Source organism: Pleurodeles waltl, chromosome 9, assembly GCF_031143425.1.
Source record: "Pleurodeles waltl isolate 20211129_DDA chromosome 9, aPleWal1.hap1.20221129, whole genome shotgun sequence".
NCBI classification, from domain to species: Eukaryota; Metazoa; Chordata; class Amphibia; order Caudata; family Salamandridae; genus Pleurodeles; species Pleurodeles waltl.
Genome location: NC_090448.1, coordinates 1,083,536,015 through 1,083,560,972, shown reverse-complemented (window position 1 = coordinate 1,083,560,972; position 24,958 = coordinate 1,083,536,015). Strand labels below are relative to the sequence as shown.

The window sequence follows — 24,958 nt, the reverse complement described above, 5'->3', positions numbered from 1 at the left end:
TAAAGCCTTGAAATACTTCATTTTTGCATCTTTTATTTTGTTTAGAATCGAATCAGGAAGTGACTTTAGTTCCCAGAACACCATTCGCCTACCTTCTCAACCAATTGCCTCTTACGGACGGCTGCCAATCCATGCGCGACCCTTCTCACTAGCTAACCTATCCCAGCGGGGCTCCAATTATGTCACACACACTGCGTCTGACAAAGTCTTGCGGCTTGTCTTCCTCACTCTAAATCCACACAAAACTAATGCAATATATTGCGAGCACCTTAACAACAAACTCAAATTTGCCGGTTTACTACAGGGAGGTTAACACAATCGCTTCAGAACTTTACAGAGATTTTACTTGAAGCCTCAGCCCCTACTCTCTCCTTCTCAGATCCCGCACTCACAAGCAAAATTTGACCCGTAAATTTCACTCTCGACTTGTCAATGGTTCGTCCTAGTGCTCTTTAGAACTTACCAAAACTCCATCCAAGGTTTCACTCACACACTTTGACTCAAACGCGACTCGTCAACCATGCCCGATTGACCTATTAAACCGCGCAAATTACAACATAAACCAAGTGTCTCATACACTTATCAAATTACTCCAGAGTCTTAGACCACGCCGGGTCCGAACATCACCAACAACCACGTGGACAATTTTTTAGCACAAAGCGCCACACCCACGTGAAGTTCACCGACTTCCCTACTCTCATACTGCGGAGTACGAACACTCCTACTAAAGCATCGGCTGGCCTAAACTCTCACAAACCTCACAATTCACCTGCGATATGCATAAGCTGAGCAAGCGCAAATTCTACGTCACACATACCTATCACTAGAACGCGGAGAACATACCCAACTCACTTCGGCAAGCTCTGAGATTTCGGTAAAGTCATTTGGGACTTAGGGGCACATCATCTTTCCAATTTGCATTAATTTGAAAATACTTCTAAAACAATGGTCCCTCGTCCTAGGGCCCCCAAAGGGCCTAAACCGTCCTCTGCTACCAGAACTGATAACGCGTCCCGTCTTAAGTAATTTACTTTGTCTGGGACTCGTTTTAGGCCAATTAATCTTTTGACCCTGATTGAAGACACCTTAGGACGAGACAACTAATCAGCATAAATATCACTAGGTCAATAATTTTCTCAATATTCAATATGTCAAAGTACACCAATCTAGATAAATACATCAATAAAGTTTGATCACACCATGACCTTTCAACCATGAATGACCACACAATATTTTTTAATATTTACGTTATTTTATTCCCTATTGGTTACACTCTACTAGCAAGTTTATTAGTCTCAAAACCAGAAAACACATCAGCAATGTCACAATATGGCAACTAGAATAAGATTTCATCAAAGCAAAGATCATAAACATCAGAACAAAGCACGATGTCAACATGGATTAACTTTAGCAGAGTATCATTAGCACATTTATTCAACAAAACATTGATTCAGTCATTTGTCTATTTGCGTCAGTTTAATGAACTCCTTAACTAACCTCAAATTAGCATTGGCATGTTGGGCTTCATGCAAAACAATTTACCAACACAAATTTAGAAAACATCTAACTATGGTCTCTATCAAAAGGCAGCATTTGGTACCTAGAGAGGAAAGGCAAACAGACAATTACAATTTCATCATTATATAGTTACCCTCCATAATGGGTCAGCATACAGAGTCAGTCTTCGTCCTCAGGACATCAGTTGATTCGCCATCGGCCAGGAAACACAGCAAAGTTCAGCAAGAATAGGGGACACTTCCCTCATAAGGAGGAAAGTATGAATCCGGTAGGACAAAGATAAGGATGGTTCGAAGAATTAACCTGCAAAGTCTTTAAGACAGAGTGACAAAGTGTCTAGGTAATAGCAAAGACACGTAATGGCTGATTTCTCCTTGTGTCATAAGATTATATCAAACTTGTTGTACAGTCTCCTAATTTCCAATTGGGCAAAATTTGGTGCACAATTATCTCCATCCAACGATCAGGAAATCACCTCATTAGAATTGTCTCTTTAGAACAGTTCTCACGTAGTTTATTGGCTCCTGTAATTGACGTCTCCAATGGGTAGAATGTCAGGTACAAATGTTTATTCTCTCAGGCTCAGTCAGTAGTTCCATTGTCTTTACCAGTTCAGGCGACCTTGTACCTGTTGCAAGTTTACACTGTTGCATTCAGCAAGAATGTCTCCTTGAGCAAGTGGATTCTCATGAGAAAGAATTTACTACGGTTACACACATCTTCTAGCTTCTGGAAAAGTACAGCTACATGTCCTTCAGCAAGTCAGCACCTTCCATGTTAGACAAACACATTTAATATGAGACCGCCAGCTAGGCCCGACTCATGCTAACTAAGGCCTAGTAAATAATTTAGCAAAACCTTAACATGTAATTCTTTTTTTTTTTTTCATAAATCTGTTTATTGTTCTTTTTGTTAGTTTACATTTCTCATCTGGTCACAGTTGGTGTTTGATACAGTACAGTGTATTTTAGCACTTAATAATCATATTATTGCATAATTTTTAATACAGCGGTGTCTCTATTATACGATATTCACTGCGTTTTGTCTTTGCAATTGTTTTGTTGCTAATCACAGTTGCGGTTCTTGTTGGGGTGACATTAGTGTGTCCCAAGTGTCAGATTATAACGTTTGGCTGAGAAAAAAACAGAGGGAGCAGATAGTATGATTTTGTATAGATTAACTTTAAGATATAGGAAAGTGAAAGAAAAAGGGAGCCAATTGTAACAATAACATTAGCCGATGTCCATACTTGTGTGATTGATTTAAATTTTGCTGTTTTCATGCCAGGTTAGGGGTTTATAGTGACGAATCTGTTAGCAGGTGGGGGAGAAGAGGTCATTCGTGAAGGTCGTTCTTCGTGACCATCTCGCTTATCAATAACTTAGTTTGCTCAGTTGTGCTATGTGTTCTACTCCGCTGTGCGATGTGGCCTTCCCATTTGTGGTTTTTCGGTTAGCATTAGTCTGATCTTTCCCCTGTCGGGTGTGATTCCGTATTATATAGTTGGGTTAAGAGGCCCTCCCAGTCGATGGAGATAGGGAATTGTCGTAGCTTAACATGTAATTCTTAATGCTAACATAAATCATACATTAGTACATTATTAATTCATTATTAGTCCATTTCATTAATCATCGTATCCATTGGTGGCCACACCCCGTGGGCACATTCCAAAACACGCGTTTAATAAAACACAGCAATACAATTTCTATGTGGCATCATTAGGCATTAATTTGCAAACATTTCATGTTAAGTTTGATTATAATAACTACGCTCCAACACCTGTCCTTAATTGCTCTCAGCTTTATGAAGTAAGGGATCTTACGCAGGAGAAAATTAATCAAGCTTTTCAGTATCCCAGAATATGGATTCTGTGGGAGTGAAATTGGAAGCCGTGTATTCTGGATGGGCAGCCAACAGCTAGCTTATCTCATTTATTTTCTCGCAAGAACTGCGTTCTAGAAGTCACTTTACTCCTGCAACATCGACCGTCTGTATAGGTCTTTCCCCTACCGGTCGTCCTGCAGAAAAGCCCACAGAAGCAGTTCTGAAGAAACAGCCCACAGCAACATCTTGTCCGGAAAACGCAGTCCACGACGGGCAGTTCTGACGAAACCGCCCACAGTAGCAACAGTGCCGAGGACACAGGCCACAGCAGATAAACAGTGGAATGGATGCTCGCGCATCTTCTGTCAGCTCGGGGCGCGGAAACGGGCGGCGTTAGGACCCGGGACGCTGCGAGGCTCCAGGATTGGTCCTGCTGTATAAACCGAGAGGGGAGCAGAGCTTCAGTGGAGAGGGACAGGCGGGCAGGGAGGGAGCGGAGCTTTGGACCCACCACCGGAGCGGGATGGGAGGCTGCATACACCTTGGGACATCCGGCGCCCCCAACCCGCGCAGGGCCTGTCCTGCACACCTGGCCAGCCCCCTGCTGCTGCTACTTTGGGCCAGCACACTGGGTAAGCGCCAAGCTCATAACTTTAAAGCTTCGTCGCACTTTTAAGCCCTCAAGATATCAAGCAACTCATGTATATTCTTTGTCCCTTAAACCTGAGTGGCTGACACGAGCACTCGCGCCACCACGGGGTCCTCAGGTAGGCAACCGCGGCGTTTGTGCGCATTGCTCATAGGATCACGCAAGCACTGGCGGGGTATTGGCACCTTATCTCGTGGTGCTCACCTTTTCACAGCCCAGGTGTCTTTGCATCTGTGTCCCAGCACCGGGCAGGATGCACTTGTACCCGGGGGAGCCAACAGCATCTATGGTTACCCCAGGCGGGCTCCCGAAGCCCCAGCTGACAGGTTTTCTCAGGACTTGCTTGAACCAGCTCTGTCTCGCTGGATGCTCCCCCAAAACATGCATGGGGTGGTGAAGCACATATGGGGGTTTTGTATAAGGGGAAGCAGCGTTCCAAAGGCTGCAGAGTAAAGGGCGCAGTAATTCAAATTTGTGAAAAAATAGCTTCGCGAAGTTTTACTGAAGCAAAGTGGCGTCTCGTAGAAATAACTGGTTGAAAACGAGTGCAGGGATATAGGCGCTATCCTTAGGATTCTTGGACTGGGGTGGAGAATGGTAGGTGTTACATTCATGCCACGCTTATTTCGGAGAAGGGGGGCGGCTATGTGGTTAGTTTATTTACAACAGAGGGCACACGCTCTAAAAATGATTTTATTTGTGCTGGAGGTCAGTTCTTTTTCTTACATAGAGCACACAGCAAACTGAATTACCTGCAGGCGTTTACGTTTTTTTTTTTGACGAATTAGAAAACCAAGGCGCATGGAGATAAACTGACTTTCCGAGGATCACACAGTGTGGTAGAATATAAAGGCCTGGATTCTAGCCCCCAGTCCTGGTTCTAAACTCTAAAATGTAACTAATAGGTTTTGCCGATGCTGCGCATCTGTTAAAATCCTCCCTGCACCTTCTCGGGCCGGTAGTAGGGGTGGAGAATAGCTGCTAAATTCCACTGTAAGTACCACAGACTGTTAGCTGTTTCTCGGGGAGCTGTTTTCTTTTCATGTGACGCTATTGTATCCAAGTCATTAATGAAGAGCGATGCTATTTTGTTTACACAGTGCTGTAGCTTGCTACCTTTCTCACATTGCGCATCGACACCACACAACGCGGTATGAAGCGCTATATGTTAAGTGTATTTGTAAAGCGCACTATCACCCGCAAGGGTATCTTGGCGCTGAGCAGGTGTGTGTGCCTAGTCTTGCCTTTGTGAGTTGGTTATTTGGCGCTACAATGCAATAGGATACTTTTAGTGTAAACTGTACAAAGGATAAGTGCGCTCCTGCAGAATCCATCTCCGGAGGCGCGTGAGGGGTGGTGTCCCGCGCAGCTGGGCGGAGGCTGCGCTGGTGGTAAGTGGAGGAGCGGTGGGTGGAGGGCACAGGAGCAGCAGCACTCTTAGTCTTAGGTTGTAGTCCACAGGTGTGGGGCCGGCACCCAGAGTCCGTAGACTAGAGGTACTGGGGGGCAGAACCCTAAGGCTGCGCCCCGAAGGCGTTAGGGAGTAGAACTCCCAGATTGTAGTCCAGAGGGGCAGGGTGGGGGTGGAATCACTCTGAGACTGTAGCCCCTGGGTGCTAGGGGATCAGCACCCTCAGACTGTAGCACCCACTGTAGCCCCTGGTGCCAGGGGATCAGCACCCTCAGGTTGTAGCCCTGGGTGCTAGGGGAGCAGCACCCTCAGACTGGAGCTCACATGCGCTAGGGGAGCAGCATCCTCAGGCTGTAGCCCTGGGTGCTAGGGGAGCGGCACCCTCAGACTAGCCCCTGGGTGCTAGGGGAGCAGCACCCTCAGACTAGCCCTTGGGTGCTAGGGGAGCAGCACCCTTAGACTGTAGCCCCTGGGTGCCAGGGGAGCAGCACCCTCAGACTGGTGCTCACATGCGCTAGGGGAGCAGCACCCTCAGACTGTAGCCCCTGGGTGCTAGGGGAGCGGCACCCTCAGACTGTAGCCCCTGGGTGCTAGGGGAGCAGCACCCTTAGACTGTAGCCCCTGGGTGCCAGGGGAGCAGCACCCTCAGACTGGTGCTCACATGCGCTAGGGGAGCAGCACCCTCAGACTGTAGCCCCTGGGTGCTAGGGGAGCGGCACCCTCAGACTGTAGCCCCTGGGTGCTAGGGGAGCAGCACCCTCAGACTGTAGCCCCTGGGTGCTAGGGGAGCAGCACCCTCAGACTAGCCCCTGGGTGCTAGGGGAGCAGCACCCTCAGACTAGCCCCTGGGTGCTAGGGGAGCAGCACCCTCAGACTGTAGCCCCTGGGTGCTAGGGGAGAAGCACCCTCAGACTAGCCCCTGGGTGCTAGGGGAGCAGCACCCTCAGACTAGCCCCTGGGTGCTAGGGGAGCAGCACCCTTAGACTGTAGCCCCTGGGTGCTAGGGGAGCAGCACCCTCAGACTGGAGCTCACATGCCCTAAGGGAGCAGCTCCCTTAAGACTGAAGCCCATAGGTACCAGGGGACCAGCACCCTAAGACTAGAACCCTTAGGTGCCAGGGGAGCAGCACCCTAAGACTAGAGCCCTTAGGTGCTAGGGGAGCAGCACCCTAAGACTAGAGCCCTTAGGTGCTAGGGGAGCAGCACCCTAAGACTGGAGCTCACACCTGCTAGGGGAGCAGCATCCTAAGAGTGAAGCCCCTAGGTTTTACGGGAGTAGCACCCTAAGACTGGAGCCCCTAGGTGCTGGGTGAGCAGAACACTAAGACTGGAGCCCCTAGGTGCTGGGTGAGCAGAACCCTAAGATTGGAGCCCCTAGGTGCCAGGGGAGGAGCACCCTAAGACAGGATCCCCTCGGTGCTAGGGGAGAAGGGCCCTAAAGATGTAGCCCATAGGTGCCATGGGGCAGCATCTTAAAACTAGAGTCCCTACGTCCCAGTAGAGCAGCGCCTTAAGACTGGAGCTCCTAGGTTCTAGGCGGGCAGCACCCTAAGATTGGAGCCCTAGATGCTAGGGAGAGGCCGAATAATAAATGTCTCGTGAGAGTGACACGTCACTGCCGCGCCACAATACATTATGTGCTTTGAGAGCTCACAATGACGCCACCCTGAGCGTCTGAGGTAAATGGGCACATTTTTAATCTGACATTTTGCTACGTTGGAAGTTTTTTTCTAAATAATGCGCCCTGAATTCTGCAATTCCGTCTCTCATGAACCCACACAGCGCACTGTTCCGTGTACTCCTGCTTCTCCGAGCTGCTTCCATTACAGTATAATGCTCTTTTGAGCTAAATCTGCAGGCCATAAAAAAAACTTAAAATATATACATAAATGAAATCTAATCCGACTGTACCGGGCCGACCTCTCTGAGAAGAAGCGCTCACACCAGCGCTTTCTACTTGAACTTCGAAGAGCTACAAGGCGCACATGGATATGGGACACGTCGGGCGGCAGAGAGAAGGGGTGTAGGCGGACCCCAGGTGCGGCCTCTGTGCCCGTACTAGAGATGCAATCGCGGCAGGGGACTCATTCACTCTGGAGCAAAAAAACAAAGCCTTCAAAGTATAAAAAATATACACTATGAATGGACTTTTTATTTTTAATACATTATTTTCCTTGCAATATATCTATGAAAAGCCAGTGGTATATAATCCTAAAAAATCGAATCTTGAAAGTTTGTTTTAACCCTCCACCCTCAAGCCACAGTTATGCCTCAATTCATGGCAATATACCTGCGACCTTATCTATTCCATAGGGTCATCTTAGTTCTCATGCTTTCATTATCTCGTTTCTCTTCATTTGCAGAACCACTTGTTTGTATTCCCACAGCTCCTTCCATGCGCTTTATTACTTTACCGCGCCATGGTGTTTTTACAGGTGATAAACATTGATATCAGTACAGTTCTGACGTCAGAGGTGAAGTATTGCGCCGTGCAATGGGATGTGTATAAACACTTCTTGCTGTTTCTGGCAGGTGCTGGGGGGTGTCAAGGGATCCCTGCAGCTGACTCACACAGCGCCTTCTGCTTTCTGTTAGCAAAAGGATTCCAGCGTTTCTGGGGGGCCAAAAAAGGGGTGGACAAAACACTCCTGATGCATGTTTAATAAAAAGTGCAATCGATTCGCGGGGGGCATGATTTTTGTTGCAACTTCAGACTTTGACCCAGAGCAAGACAGCGAAAGGCCGAAAACATGAAGTTTGTTAGTTCCCCCCTCAGCCCCTCCCCTTGTCGAATAACACATTTCAACTCCTCCCCTCTGGTTTCAGATAAAGCCATGTACGAAAGTGACATGCTTCCCCATATCCTGGCCTGCAGGGGGTGCAAGCAGACATATTATGGGCTCTTGGAGGGCTGATGCTAGGGGCTGCAAGACTGATTGCCATACTCCAGTCTAGGTGTTTACCAAAGATGAGTCCTATCAGCGAAATCGCTAGTCTAAAAATAAGGATCAGTATTTGGTGGTGTTCTAAGTTGAAAGAGACAAGACTTGGCAATTGGTGCATTTGGGCTTCCCAAGATGGCGCTATAATGAGTCAGCTCCACAAGGGGATCCTTCTGGGAGAGTATTGGCATACCAGGGAGGTAGGCTTGGGGTGTCTATGACTGCTAGAATGAACCTAGAACTTGTCCACTGAATTCCACTCTTCTTAGCGTTGGGTCCAACTAAGCTCCCCTTCCTGCAAAGCTCTGAGGGTAAGTGGGTAACAGAATGGCGCTCTTCTAAATCCCCTGTCTGGAAGCTGATGGACGAGACTAGCTCCACTCACTAAGGCCCAACGAGGCTCTAGCGCCCCCTGTCTCTGGAAGTTTGTCCCGGATGATGATCAGCTTGCCTCAATAAGCCCCTCAGTGAAACTCCAGCTGTCACATAAGTCGCACCTGCAAATTGTTGAAAATGTCCAGGGAACATGCACCACAAAACGGAAGGCTGAACATCGAATAAAATACGTTTAACTCCTAAAGGCGGAGCAATTGTTTTATCTTTAACAAAGCAGTAACTTAGTGAAAAGTTGAAGTCCATTGCAAAAAAGGCTTTCGAACGAAAACCAACTTAGGGCAAGAAGCATTAAGCTTGGGTGTCTCAAATGTCAGTTTTTTGTGTGGTCATTCTGGAAATTAAGTTAACGACTTTAAAACAATCATCCAATTATTAGCATCAGCTATGGTGAAAGATGAAATAGGCGCTAGAAGTATTTAAAGAGGGGGTTGTGTTAGCAGAAGCCATACCTAGAGACTGAATGATTATTTCGCAGCAGCTCGGATCATTACAAAGGTTCTGTTAGGTGCTTTACAATTGTTACCACTTGAGTTTGTTGTTTTAACACTTCCGAACATGCGATGATAAAAATCAGAGTTGTAGCCATGCGAATGGCAGGCACATGGTTTTGGTTATAGAAGTCAGTTACAGTGAGAGAACTTGAACCTTCTCCAAGTTTATCCCAGGTGCTGTCCAGCTTGGAAGGTGTGCCTTAGCCTGGTAGGCACTAAGCATGCAAACCTGTTCCTGTGCGGGTAACCCTGTTGCTACAGTTCTTATTTTTTAGAGTCAAGTGTTCCTGACCTCATCCCAGGGTGTTAACAGCTGTTAATGCCCAAGAACAAGTAGGTTATTAGCACCCGTGTCCAAAATCCCGCTTTCTTTGTCTTCTTCGTGTACCTGTCACTGAGCCTTCAGTGCAGGCAACATCAACAGTCAGTGCCAGCACCCAGAGCAGATACACATGGCGTTAAGAATAGTAAATGTATACATTCTGTGTATACTCACCTTAACAATGTCTTGGTACTTGGTATTCTGGATACAATCTTATTGCAGGGCGATATTTTGTTACTCTATATTGTGACAGACAGCCAGCGGTCGAAGTGCATTAAAAAAGTATGGGAACTGTGGTGCTGTGTGCAGTGGGGGCAGGGAGCATGGGGGAGGGGTCTAGGGTGTAGCTAAATAACAAAATATTCTCTATGTTTTTGTGGTCTTTCACTCTCGGGTAACTACTGATAAAATAATGTACAGCTTAGATGAAAATAAATTTAACAAAGCTGTTAGTGGGAAATGCACCGTGTACATACATTATGAAACCTCTCTTAGTTAATGCATTGCAGAGGTCTGTCGGTAACCGGAAAGCCAGAGAATTAAATCTTTATTGGTGCAGTGAAGTGGAGTGTTGTGTATTTTTAGTTCCATGATGTCACGGTCTGTGACAGAAAGCACTGTGAGTATGTAAGTCATTTTTAAAAGCTTGCATTACACGTAGTATGATAGACTGCTACAAAATGCACAAAAGGCTTCGAAAATATAGATTTTAGTAATACCCAAACTGTATGTAATGCATTTTTTACATAACTCTCCCTTCATCACCTCCAGGGGTAGTATCCGCCAAATAAATACAATTACAATTAAAAGCACACACTTCACAGCTCAGTAACCTCTTTGCACTACCTCTCAAAAAAACGAAATTTTTGTCATCACAAAGCTTCTAGTGATGTGCTCACCTATAGCCAGTGCTGCCTCCCAGGCATCCTTTACATTTGCAGATTACGCTTTACATTTGCAGATTAACTTGTAGCGCGCATCTGCATTTATTTCAGGCCAGCAGGCGCCCTGACAGGAAGGCTTATTTAGCTCTCTGCCCGGCTTCAGTTCCACAGCACAGGACACTTTCTGAATGAAATTTCACCTGTAGCAGTTAAGGTATCAGAATTAACCGTCCCAGGATGGTTGTCTTTTTATGAAAAGTAGGGGAATGGTTTTTCATGAATCAAAAAGTATGGGCATGTTATGCCCCTCCAATCCCACCCACTTCGACCTCTGCACACATCCAGTTTAGAGTGTGTTACAGTTACCAAGCGCCATTGCAGAAATGATTGGAGAGTGTTTTCTTGATTGGCTCATTACTAGGAAGGGTGGGATGTGAAATGTGATCAGAAACCAAGAGATCCAAAGTGTGCGTCAATTTGTCCAGTGCTGGTATGCTTCACTTGGGAAAGATCAATACACTAAGCAACTTCAACAAGCATTTGCAATGCAGTGGGTTTCGCTTTGCTCGAGCTAGAGCTATTAGCGTTTTAAACTCCTAACCGGACTTTTCTTGCCACATAAACTGAAAAGTAAAACGGTTTCACATAAGCGAGCCAACGGCTGCTGTAAGCGCGAAGCAGACACACAAAAGGAAACAGAAGTTCGCTCACACTGAAACATATCGGCGAAAGTGCAGTTGTCCATGTATCCGGCAAAAGTGCAATTATCCATGTGACAGGGTTGATGTCATGCAAAGCACTCGATTACTGCCCAGCGAGATCACACTGCCTATGAAATAAAAAGACAAAGTAGTCCAGAAACCATTCGAAAAACATCGAGCCTCCTATGTTTTCAGTAGTTGGCCAGTGCGCTCGAGGAGGGCTAAACACTAATGAAATCAAGCTAATTTTAAAAGGCAAGCCCACAAACCAACCAAACTGATGAGCGTGACATGGGTGTGGTTAAAAACCCATAGAGGGATTACACCAGGGACAAAGCGCTTTGCGCGCTCGACCCTAAAAAGGTATTATAGAGTCCGAAAGGTAGCGGACCCCAGCACAAAGTGAGACACTCATAAAATGTTATGTCAGAAGGGGTTCAGCCAGGCTAGAACAACCACAGTTTGGAAGTCAAACAAACTGGAGGGGTATTTGAGTTTATAAACAGCAAATAAAAAGGGAATCCCAGGCCACATCCGCCTCTCCACCCAAATGAGTGTGGTAAACATATCTGAAAAATATGGAAATAGCCATACTGCCAGTGGCCCATGGGAATAAGCAATATTTGTCTCGTGCAAGCATGCAAGGTTATTTGGCGTGGTACATTGCCAATGTTGTGTTTTAAAGGCTGTGTCATCCAAAAATATTATAGCCAGAATGTTGACTATAATAATTTCACAGAGGTAAACATATGCCAGTAATTAGAGTTTTACTATACTTAAGCCCACGTATATGTAAGTTCATTATATATATAAATCTTCATGGTATATAGGTGTGGAGTTCAGGATATCAAATTGTTACTTCCGTATAGATACGTACCTTCACAATATTTTTCTGACTGATATTCTGGCATACAACCAAAGGCACACCACCACAGAAGGTCCAACACCTGAGATCCCTTCTTATTCCATTTATTCTTAGTTTTATGCATGCAAAAAGTATTATGAACAATTTAACGGGTGGAAATGAGACAGAAAACTAGCCTTGACTTGAATTATGATTACAAAGTGCTAATCATGGAACCAAAATTGAGCTAGCATGTAAATGGTAATTATAAAGTACATTAGAATGTTAGACTATAGCTACAATTTATATAGTGTACATCGAAAATCAAATTGTATCTAATTACAAATAACCCACTGGGCAGATCAGTGACATAATATCAATCTCAAAAATGTTGTGACACATAAATATTGTGTCAAAAATATTGATCACATAAATATTGTTTCCTTATATTTATGAAGGTAAGTACAAAAATATTTAAAAAAATATTGTTTCACACTAAAATTGTTAATAACATATAGCAATATCTATTTTTAATAAAAATATATAGTTAAAAATAGTAAGTCCTAAATATTTCAATATTTAACATTAATATAATGTAAACTAAATAAATGTAAGTAATATTTACTAATATGTATAAATATATACTTACATAAACATACACACATAAATATGTGTTTGTATGTTTGTATGTATAAATATAACTATTATTAATAATGTATTTACATTATGTTGTTATTTATGTTTTTTTTTAAATATACCTCTATAAAAAGTATTTACATATATGAAAAAATAACAAATCAAATGCAGAATATTAAATAAATTAACAAATCTTTTTTTTACTAAAAATATTAAATATATAAATATACATACACACACACACACACACAGATAATATATAGTTAAACAAATACATAATAATATTACATATATTCAAACAATATTAAAAAAGTAGCAAAGTCTGTGAAAAATAGATATACTATTTCCACCCCAGTGTGTACATTAGGTAAAATTTACTATTCCTACTACAGTCTGCGCAACAGTAGGGAAAGTGTTAGACTCAGGAGGGGTAAAACTTACTATTCCCACTCCACTCTGTGCAACTGTAGGGAAAGCGTTGGACTTCAGAGGGGTAACATTTACAATTCCCACTTCAGTCTGTGCAACAATAAGGACATTGTTGGACTGGGGAGGGGTAAAATTTACTTTTTTTTTTCTCCAGTCTGTGCAACAATAAGGAAAGCATTGGACTCCGGAGGAGTAAAATTTACTATTCCCACTCCAGTTTGTGCAACAGTGGGGAAAGCTTTGGACTCAGGAGGGGTGCAATTTACTATCCCCACTCCAGTCTGTGCAAAAGTAAGGAAAGCGTTAAACTCCTGGGTGGTAGGGGGGAGAGTTTACTATTCCCACTCCAGTCTGTGCAACAGTAGAGAAAGTGTTGGACTCTGGAGGAGTAAAATTTACTATTCCCACGCCAGTATGTGCAACAGTAGGAAAAGCATTGGACTTCAGAGGGATAATATTTACTATTACTCTCCACTCTGTGCAGCAGTGAAGAAAGTAGTTAACTTCAAACACATAACATATTTTAATAACCCTAATAATTCACCAAAAATATTAAACTGTTATTATAAAAATTATATATATATATAATAAAAAAGCAATTAAACCATTTACATAATTATAACATGTTTTAATTATTAATATCAAATAAATGACTTTACGGTATTATTTAATTAAAATGCCACACTATACTCCCACTAACTTAGCAGCACAGAATTAAAATATAATTAAAATAAAAAGTACAATTCAATTAAAATATTAAGTAATAAATAATAATTATTAAATACATTATTAATGATTAGCAAATTAATTAATGAAAACCTTCCCACCCTAAATGCACAACAACCTGCAACTAATATCTAACATTAAAAATATAATTATTAAGCATTTACCTAATTATAAATCAATTAAATATTTTAATAAAAATGAATAATTAATTGTTAATTATTACTCACCTTCACATCCTGTACCCCAACAACCTGCACCTAAACAGTAGCTTGAAAAAAATCATAATTACACAATTTACATACATTCTCAATTACATAATTCATAATAAATTAATAATTAATTATCAATCAAGTGTTACCTAATCAACTTCCAACCCTATACCCAACACGAGCACCTAAAATACAAATTACAAAACATAATAATTACACAATGTACATCATTAATTATCAATTAAATAACTAATATTATTACAAATTAATTAATATTTAATTATACTTAATTAACTTGCTCCCATATACCTCTGCAAACCTCACAACTTGCTACAACACTATAAATTACTATTAACAATTAAATTAAAAACTATAAATAACTTAATATTACAAACTATATTTAAAAATATTAGCGACAATTCTACAAACAATATAGAAGATATACAATTGAAATATGAAGTAAAACACATAGATAATAAAAACGATAATTGTTTACAATTATCTTATTGAAAACGATATTAACAACACAGATATTAGTGAAAACGATATCACTTAACTAAAGGATCGATATTTTTGTCAACGATATTCCTGTATCACAATATTTATGTGTCATGATATTAAAAACTAAATATGTATGTAGCTCGATATTTAAAATCCAATATTTTTTCTCCAAACGCCCACTGGGCAGTTCACCTGTCATTGCATTGCTATTACCAAATTTTAATGGTCTTCTTTTGCTGATCTTGGAGGGACAGTGAGCTGAATTTGCCTTGCCGGGGACCAAGTGGTTACTCAATGAGACATCTAGCCATCTAACTCTACTGTGATGATTTCAGTTCTTGGAGTATGCATGGTTTACCCTTTATACATCTTTTATGACTGGCACTAGGAAAGGGGTTGGATAGCAGTGCTCTCTACAAAAAAAGTGAATACTCTTCCTGCTGCACTACTCACTATCTAGAGTCCTGTGACAAACGCCTACTCCCTCATAACTTCCACCAATCATCAATATCAATATTTTTATTATCATGATTTGGAACTCCAAAGAGATCCACATGAGTAGTAATACAAAAATCAAATTAGCTCAACATAAAATGATACACATTACTAAGACCATTCATCCTAGTCAGCTTTCTGAACCTTCACTTGCACTATCATCAGCCATTTTCAGCCAGAACTTTACCACCATGGCATGCTATTTCAACCATTGTCACCCTCCCTGGCACCTCCATAACACTTTCATTTACTGCGCTCAACTCTTTCGCCCCCCATCTCGCTAATTTTTAACCACTATACCTAAAATGATCTACCTCTCTCAGCACCATTTTTGGCCTGTCCCTCTCACTGTCATCCACTGTGATCATCACATCTGTAAACCGTCCACATCACTTTCACTCATCACTCTGCCATTTTTAACCCAGTGTTCCTACCATTCAACTTACAAGTAAGTTAAACACATTTTTAATAGGATGTTTTCTTTACACCAATGTCATCCAAAGCCTTTCCTCCATTGTAGCCTGTGCAGCCTCGAGAACAGAGGGGAAAGCTGCATGAGCTGCTCCTGCCTTTCACACCTGCTGGGTGACCATTTGGCAATAGGGACTTTATCTTACTGTCACCAAAAACTATTAGATACATTCATTCAAATTCTAACTTCTGAGACCGGCAGCCCGGGGAAACAGGATATTGTACCAATGCATATAGTATTTCCAATGTTGGAAGTTGGGCTATTAGTTGTGTGGTCAGCACAAGTAATAGTTCCTCAATTGTCCTCAGTGGGACCCAAACACCCCATTACAGCGCTTGACTCTCACAGGGTAGTGAGGTAGAGCAGTCTAAGGCCTACTCAAGGGAAGTGGTGTAGGATAACAATCACCAATCACTGGCACGTAATAATAACACTCAATAAATGATTGTCCAGTCACTACTTTTTCTTTAGAAAAGGAGAAGTACATTTATTACACACACACTACTAAATACTATGCAATAATTTACAAATATACATTGGCAGATGGAACATACCATTTCATAACATTGTGCAACCACTGATACCCCCTAGAAGGGTCACCCAAATGTATCAAGAGTGTTCAAGCAGTCATAGTGTAATAAGGATGCAACTTTGGCGTGCATCTTGGTCAAAACTGCAATAAGGAGAGATAAAAAAACATATGCAATCATCATGTAACCCCAATAAAAACCTTTATCAGAAATAAACTTTATGTTTGTGCATTCTTTCATAAGCTTGGCATTAGACTGTAATGGTCAGAATAGCCCTTAGAAGGCACCACAATAAAAATAACATTTGGCCATGTAAACATGTCCTTAGAGGCATACCACATGAAAACAAAATGGGAGAGAGCATTGCAATGTAACCATATACTCAGCCCCTAGAGAACATAGTGCATTACAGATATTTTCAGGCCCAGCAGGCTTGCTAGAATATTACTACAAACAGGGCCCTTAAAACACTAACTACTCCAAGCTGTAAAAAAAAAGTTCCAGCCATAAGAGAGCTTAAAAAGATATTGAATGGTGGGAGAGGTTATAATTTTGCCCACACCCCCCGGAACATAGAATGGGGACCCAGAAGATGGACTGGACAGAATGCGCACATTGTGCTGAATGTTTTGCTGGTGGTCCCTTTGTCCTAGGACCACTACAGGCTGAGTTATTTGCAAAAATGTGTTGTAAAATGAATGCCCCGCAAAGCATTGTGGGGCGAGTTTCCTGAGTGCAGTGAATGTTGTAGTATCACTCTCCCGCTGTGCGGGAGAGAGACACGTTGAGGATTTCCCTTGTGTGTTTTCTATTTAAAATACACCAGTTTTTTTTTTTTAACTGCTAAACTAATGTAGTACAAGCTTCACACACAGAGTGCAGCATAAGGTAGAGGATGTGGCGTAAAGGCCAGAGGTGCCGACTTTGGAGCTGGGGTACCAGGTTTGAGTCTCGGCATCGGCTCAACATCCTGTGATTTTGGACAAATCACTTACTCTCCCATGCCTACAAAAAATGAATGTGTCCTTGTGAAATGTTATCAGTGCACATGTAAAGCGCTCCAATCTCCGGGTTGAGATTGTGCAATATAAAACTGCAACAACAAAAAAGTAAAGAAAAATGAAACCCTCCCCTCCAACTTGCAGACACCGTAAAGAAACAACGAGATGCCCCAAAACAAGGAAGAGGAAGAAACAACATACTGCCACGGAGTGCGAAGAGGACAGGCAAAAGAAAAAAGTAGTGCGCCGACATTAATGTATATGGACGATCGTGCAATAATCCATCTAACAAGGTCCGTCTCCCAGACAGTAACAAAACAGCCTCAAGGCAGGACAAACGTAAAGCATTTACCTAACAAACCAAAGGAATTTTGAAAGGCAGGCCCAGGAACGAATGAAAGTGATGGGCCTATGATTGGTATGGTGAAAGCCCACAGAAGTAATTACAACATGTTGGGAGGCAGAGCATGCACGGTACCTAGGCTTGACCTAAAAATGAGCCTTCACTCCCTAGATAGGTAGCAAAGGGCAGTCATAGTTGAGCTGCAGTGGGGCACGCTGGATCCTGGACCCTGGCACCACTGTACATCGTGCCCTATTGATATCTAGGCCAGTGTCGTAAGTGGACAGGTATGCCAGGAACGAGTACCTGCACATCTTTCATTTGAAAGGGAGACTTTTGGCACTTCACAGCAAGGGCTTAATACTTTTAATAGGAAAGTGCCAGCACTTTCCTGTAGAGAACAGGTACACTGGGATAGTGGGTACCTAGACTTCTGTATTTCTGTTTCAAGCCCTGAGCCTCATCCCTGCTGCCCTCTAAGGTGGCTGTCTGGGCAAATTTGTAATCTTGGAAACGTGGCACCCCCCTCTGGTGGTGCTCTGGTTGTCCTCGTACTGCCTCGCCTTGTAACCAGCCATGGGCATCAGATTAGGTGGGGCAGGCATAAATACGGTTGCCACCAGTGGCCAGATAATCCCCAACATTAAAACCTCTTTTGAGAAAACAAAGGGAAAACCCTGGCATTGACAGTATAGGTGCAGATGTTTCTATTTTATATTTTTTAGTTGATTTGTAATGTGATCCATGCCACCTTGAGCAGAGTTTCTCTAAATGCATATGCATTCCATTCTCAAACCCCTGAACAGGAGTAAGAGTTGTGAGGAACACAGGAAGGCCATCGTTGGGAGCACCCTGGTTAATTGCGAAATGTGTGGTAACTGCTGCCTCTCTACAGATCGCAATTTTGCATTTTCGATAAATATCGGCTGGTCAAACTGACAATAGTTTTATAGGGGGGAACTTATTGCGCCCCATAGATTCTGTTTCAGCAGAGTTGGATTTTATCAGGTGGGACGCATATCATACCATTTACTGGGACGCTTATAACGAGGGGCTGGGGGTAAAAGTGCAAAACAAAGTCACTAGCTCAATTTACCGCTCACCCTATTGAAAGTGGCAACAGCCTCGAGTTAGGGGAAGCGCACTGAAACTGCTCAGAGCTATTCCACACTCGGACGTTTTCCGCGTCATCTGCACTGCAGCCTTAATTGCGGTCGCAGCAATAATGTGTGCATCGGGGAATGGGTGCCTTTTTGTGCATGATTTAGAGTTTTGTGGAAAAAAAAATAACAATTTACACATGCACTTTTTCCAGCAGTTGGGCGTACTTTTAAATCTCTGTATGGATTGTTAACACGCACCATAAGAGAGTGGTAACAGCATGCGCAAAACGAGAGCACACGCAATTTGCACCCCGATACTAATAGGCAGTCGTGCAAACACAGGCACAGGTCCAGTTTGGACAAATGTGTGCACCAGCCCCGTTTCTAAATCTCCCCTTAAGACATTTCACCCAAGTAGACAGGAGATCTGTTCAAGTGTAGACCACTAGCAGAGAACAATTCCAGGTTCTGTTCAGCTTGCACTTTGTTGCTGACCTGTTGACCTATGTCGTGCCCCCTTGACGGAGAGGGGGCGAGAGGGGTGGGCGGAGGGATCCCGGAGCTCGACACAGGCAGAGATTGAGTGTGCTTGTCTGAACTCCGAATGTTAGGCTTCTTTATTCGCCCCAAAAAGCCTAGAGAACAAACATGCTTTCAAAGTGCATGCTTTGCACGCTGATTCACAAGAAGTCTGTGCAAATGTCGATTACACCGCGCTTTGATCTTTCTGGGCCACTCAATACCGGCGAAAGGCATGATGAACGTGTGGAACGATGGAAAATGATGTCAAAAGGCAACAAAAGTGGCCGAGGAGCTGCAGGAGGGAGCGATGTTGTGACTTCATACACATTAACGCAAACCTAAATACAAAAAAAGCGGCCTCCAATGACGTCACTGAGTTCACCCAGATCCCAAAGGGCTTTCGGTTGTGGTGAAACATTAGGGGACTGTTACCTCAATATTCTTTACCTGAAATAACTGATGCATTGCAACCTTCACCCATTTAAAGTTCTAAATTTACATGGATGGTTTTCAGCAGAGGTGCTGCCAGCGATATTTTGGGGGTCGTTTGTGAAATGTTGCAACAATAAATATAAATCAGCCCTAATTTGTTTGTGCTTATTTACAATGACATGTCTGGATTGCATCGATTGCACAGAGTTCCCCTTTTGCACTGACAGCTCAGCTTGCATAGAGTGCACCAGTGCTGGTCCATATTTGAACGGACATTTCCAGACACGAAAGAGTGCAGAAGTTCTAGTGAAACTTTGCACTGACATTTCTAGATTGCATAGACTGAGATAGTGCAGGTGCAACTTTACTTTGGCATTTCTAGATTGTAAAGATTGCATAGTGGTGCACATTTACATTGACATTTCCAGCGTGCATAGAGTGCACCAGCGCTGGTCCATATTTGAACGGGCATTTCTAGCTCTGATAGAGTGCAATAGTGCGAATGAAACTTTACACTGGCATTTCTCGATTGTTTAGATTGCACCACGTAGCCTGTTGGCACTGACATTTCCAGCGTTCACACAGTGCACCTGTGCTGGTTTATTTGAACTGACATCATTCACAAGCGAGGGACTGTCAGCGTGGGCAAGTGAGGATTTCTGGTATTAGATGACTAGATAGCCCAGGGGGAGGGAAGAGCTCGCCAAAAGTTTTTGTGTGTCCTGCAGTCCACAGGATTACATTTTTGCACACTTCTGGCTTACATATTGCAAAAATGGTTGGGTTAAACTAGGGCAGAGGACATATTTCAGAAACTCTGCTTCAGTTAAACAGTGCAAACCCATTTGCAGCGTTTCTACTTTTTCTGTAACAGAGAATGGAGCATACTGTGCTTGCAGTTCCACCGGGGCCAAAACCGAAGCAAACTGATTTCACCCTGTTTTTATTTTCTCCATATTTCATTACTACATTTTCAAAACCATTGTAAAATCAGTTTGAGATTTGAAAAAACAGAGTATTCATGTACTATAATTTCTTTGTTAAAATCTCTATTATATACATAGAATGAGTTATAATCAATACATATGCTATATATGTGTAGCAATTGTACCAAAATCCATTTCCTACATTTTCACCCTGGTGCAAAAATCCTTCTTTAAAATGGACGGCAATGAAATGTGTTTGCTCTGTTCCCTAGTTCACAAGCAGTTACCTAGTGCAAAACTGTTTAAAACTGTTTTTTTTCTGTTTTTATTTATCAGTTCAGTGTCTGTCACCCGAACCTGCGCTACTTTAGGGGGAATTTGGTTTATGCGAGCACCGCATAGATCTTTAATATTATAATATCAGAGTCACTAATGAGTCTCAATGAGAGAAGTGCGAAAAGTGAAACATTTGACACAAGTATTTTTGCACCTGGTTTTTCAGGTTGTACCCATCACTGGATTAGCACAAAATATCCCCCTCTCCACTTTTGCAAGGGCACTTTATTCCCGGTCCAACCAGAAGAAAATTGCGTGGGTGAAACAGTGTGCTAGGGTTAGGACCCCACGCAAAAAAGTCACAGAAAACGTTTTCACGCGTCTTCCCTGTTTATCCCCACAATAGTTGTAATGGTGCCCAACAGGCAGCCTCGTACTATGCCCAAAGGGTATTAAACATTTTTTACATGCACCTAAAAGTGCAGTGGCACTCATAACGATACTTCTAGCTACATTTCTAAGAAGTGAAACTGGTAGTTCTTTCATTGAAGTGCTGGGGCAGACTGTACAGTAGGGATCATTGATAAGGATATGTTTTGGTGCATATATTTGGCTGCTTCGTCCCGGGTAGTAGAAGTTACCATTTCTGGATCATGCCCCCCCCCCCCCATGAAAAGAGACGGGAGAAAGCAGAACGAGAGATCTTGCACTTCCCTTCATGCCTCCGCTCTTCCAGTTCCATTATTAATAAAATCGTAACACACTTATGAAATATTTAGTTATGTTACGCAGCGTTACGCCACCGCCACTGACAACTTCAGCTGCCCCCAGGAGAAGACGTGATTTCGCTGGCGCGCGCTCTCCGGAAGTGGAATAGGAGCGCTCACGTCACGTCACGTCAAGACCTCTTCACTTAAGAGGACCCTGCGCTTGAGCCGAGCGGGAAACTCCTCAGCAGCTGGTCTCTGGCAGAGGCGGCTGCTCTCTGCAGCGCCTTGTGCTGCAGCACTGCCACCAATTACAGCGCTGGGAAAAACGCGCAACGCAGCCCCTAAAGCAAAGAGGGGGAGGGGTGCACCAACCCTGAAGGAGGACCCCTATTTAAGCAAAGGGCCAATGAATATTACTAAAATATCGGAGACTCCGGGGCCCCTCATCGTAATCTGCAGGGGAGGGGGGGCTGTAATTTTGTATTACGAGAGAGATGCTGGCATGCGCATCCCCAGAAAAAGGACAAGCGCCAGGGCGAAATTTAATGCGAAGCAGTGCTGCACTTGGAAAAAATAATACTCCGGGAACCCATAAGCAGAGGCGTCTCCTCTATTAGCTTGTTTATTTATTCCTTCGATGCCGTCACAGCAGCGAATGACTTCCGCTCCTGCCTCCTCCCATTAAGTAACCGGGACCCACTAGCATCTGCTATCGTCACCTAGAACAATGTAATTCAATAAGTATTTGAAAGTTCAGGTACATTCTCAAATAAAACAACAACTTGTTTTTAAATAGCATTTCTGCAGTTTCTAAGTGCTTCAAATGGACTTTACTGTTACCCACTCATGGCGCCCAATTTACTAACCTTCAGGAGGATGAAAGGCTGCGTCGAAATTGGCAGGATCTAGGCTTGCAACCTTCCATCACTGCTTTACTCCACCACAAAAAATCAGCTCATTCTTCTACGTCTTCAGCTCTGGCTAAGTCCTACCCACACATCCCCGCCTGGAGGTCAATCGGTGTTGGCTTTCTAATCCTCACTAATGCAAAATGCTCACAGACGTCACTTGTTCAGCAATGACCTCACATCCAGATACCACACTCCTTCGCTGCGCTCCCACCTTCAAATATGAGCTCTCAGCTACCACCACCCACAGTCGGTTTAGCATCTCCTAATCTGAGGGACACCAGGCACAGAATGAAGAAGGCACGTAAACGCTTTGTGAGGCTGAGCCACCTCCAACTCATCTCCCCAATCGTGGGTCCTGCTCCTTTCTGCAGTCCTGCCAATAAGGTTGTTGCAGTAGATTTTTGGTGTTTCTGGGCCCTTTAATACAGGGGGTGGGGTGTGGCGGTAGGCAATGTGGCCTATTTTAGGATGGTTACATGCAAGTATGTGCTCTGAGATTTTAACTTGCCTCGCGGATTCACCAACTTATGTTCAGGCTTCACCACTTACTGACCATTCGGCAGTGCATCATGCAGTGAGAAGTTAAACCTAATGAGAACCTCCAAAATGGTGGCTGTCTTCTGGGCAGGACATCTTCTGGCAAGAGTGTGGACGGAGGGGAAGGAGGAGGCATCTACCGAAATGGGAATAACGCCTGTCAAATGTGTCACTTGATGGAGTACAGCTGTTCATGGAGCTGCATCACCCACCATCACCTACACTAGTTATGTATCTCGGCCCACTACTCCCCAAGTGTTATCTCTTCCACATCTAAGGGCCTGATTACAATTATCAATGAGGACCTTAATACAATTATAGGTCCTATTTATCGCACCTGGTAAATAACAATACCATGGTGTTTGTTATTTATCAGGTGTGATAAATAGCACCTTTTACAAGTTTCTGGGGAATAAAACGCCGATTCTGGTATCCAAGGGTATTCTGCATGGTACAGTAAATACTGTATACCTTTCCTCATTATATTTCGCAGGTTTCACCTGCTAAAAGTTAACAAAGGTTGAGGTATTTAACGCATCCGATAATCATTATATGCATTAAATAACACTCAACTCGCTATTCCGACCCCTGAGCAAACATCGGATTACTTAGAGGACAGAAAACAACAGCTGACTTGTAGTCAGGCCCAAAGCCTTTTATAAGGCACGAAGCATACAAATAGATGTATTTTAAAGCATACCCATCGTGCCGCAGTGTTTGACAGCAGTGTAATGCTAATAGAAGTGCCCCAAATTAAGGTTCAAAGTTTATATATTTATAAAGATGCACTAGTGCTGTGGGACCAGCAGACCAAAAAGATAAAACCTGCTTTGGAGATCCTAAAATTTTAAAAAGTTGCAAGCCACACAGATATACTTGCGCTTTAGTTCAAATGGGTCCCTCAGGGGTGGGTTCCACGATCCCCTGTATGACTGGAACAACAGGTGCTTGAATGAAGCCATTATAATATCATATTCTAGGGACTGTTATGAATCACTGTTATTTATGAGGGAGTGTGCATGGGTATGTCTGTGCCCATGGGTTAAGTGTTCATGACCTCACACATGATGTCACTGATGACCATGTCTTTCACCCATCCCCTGTTGCCTCAGATCCAACTGCGCACAGCATTTGGCCATGTGTAAAGGTCCTTGAGCTTAGTGCATGGCATTCAGCCACTAGCTATAAAAAATGTCATGAGATTAACACTCCAAAGCCCGAGTGTTACCTTTTTGTCATACAAATCTGTAGTGGATTTACACCTAACACATAAGGACCTAGACTAAAATTATTTTTTCATGACAAGTGTGGTGTAATTATGTTCACCAGTTTTTGTTGCAGTGCAAAGCATAATTAACAAATTCTGAAGGGACCTAAAAGCAAAGCACACACACACCAATAGATAGATATATGTAGATATCAATAAATACATATAGATATAGATAAATAGTACACTGGCGGTCAACACTGCGTAGTTGTAGTTAGGACTGGGTTTCCTAGTAAATGTATTTTTGGTTTGCTAATAACTTTGACACTGTTTGACAAATCTTTATAAAACGTTCCTCAAAAAAGGTTAAGCCAACTCAGTTCCTTCCTGAAATGTTTTGTAGAGATCTGTCAAGAAGGGCCAAGAACAAAATGGAGGGGAGTCCCAAAACATGTTCTCCTCATGCAGGTTTCAGTAGGAAAATTGAAAAGCGATAAGACAAAAACTGCATAACGGAATTACACCAAATTTGTCAGAAAGCTAGATCTTTACCCAGGAAAGCATGCGTTTTGTGATTTAATGTACATCCATTTAGCAGTTTTTGAGAAATTAAGGTTCAACGTTTATGTAGTTTTAAAGATGCAGTACTTATGCGGGACTAGCAGATCTAAAAGAAAAGATCTGATTGGCTGCTTCACAATCACATAGATGTTTGGCAGCCATTTTAGGACTCAATGACTTTGACCTCATATCCTGCAAAATAAAAATCAAAAATATATAGGGTGTGGGTTAGGGATACATTGGCCTTCTAGGCTTGGTGGTGAGGGGGGGGGGGGGAATGATCTCAGAAGGATCCCCAAGGGTAAAAAAAAAACTGATTTTGTAACAGTACTGCAGTACTAAAAAGTTTCTAAAAAAGTTGAGCCTTTACAGAGGGACTGACCCATCTATTACAAATTAAATGAAGGGGATTGGGGTATGTATGCACCCTTCCCTAAGCCATCTAAAGG

At 43.0% G+C, this 24,958-nt stretch overlaps 1 protein-coding gene across 1 annotated transcript in view; it reads left to right on the top strand.

Moving 5' to 3' along the window:
* Positions 1–3,770: 3,770 nt before the first annotated feature.
* LTK (leukocyte receptor tyrosine kinase) overlaps positions 3,771–24,958 on the top strand; it is a 465,297-nt gene continuing 444,109 nt past the window's right edge. The window contains exon 1 of the mRNA XM_069208757.1: positions 3,771–3,974. Coding sequence (XP_069064858.1) covers positions 3,866–3,974 — 109 coding nt within the window. The 5' untranslated portion in view covers positions 3,771–3,865. The remainder of the gene's footprint in view (positions 3,975–24,958) is intronic.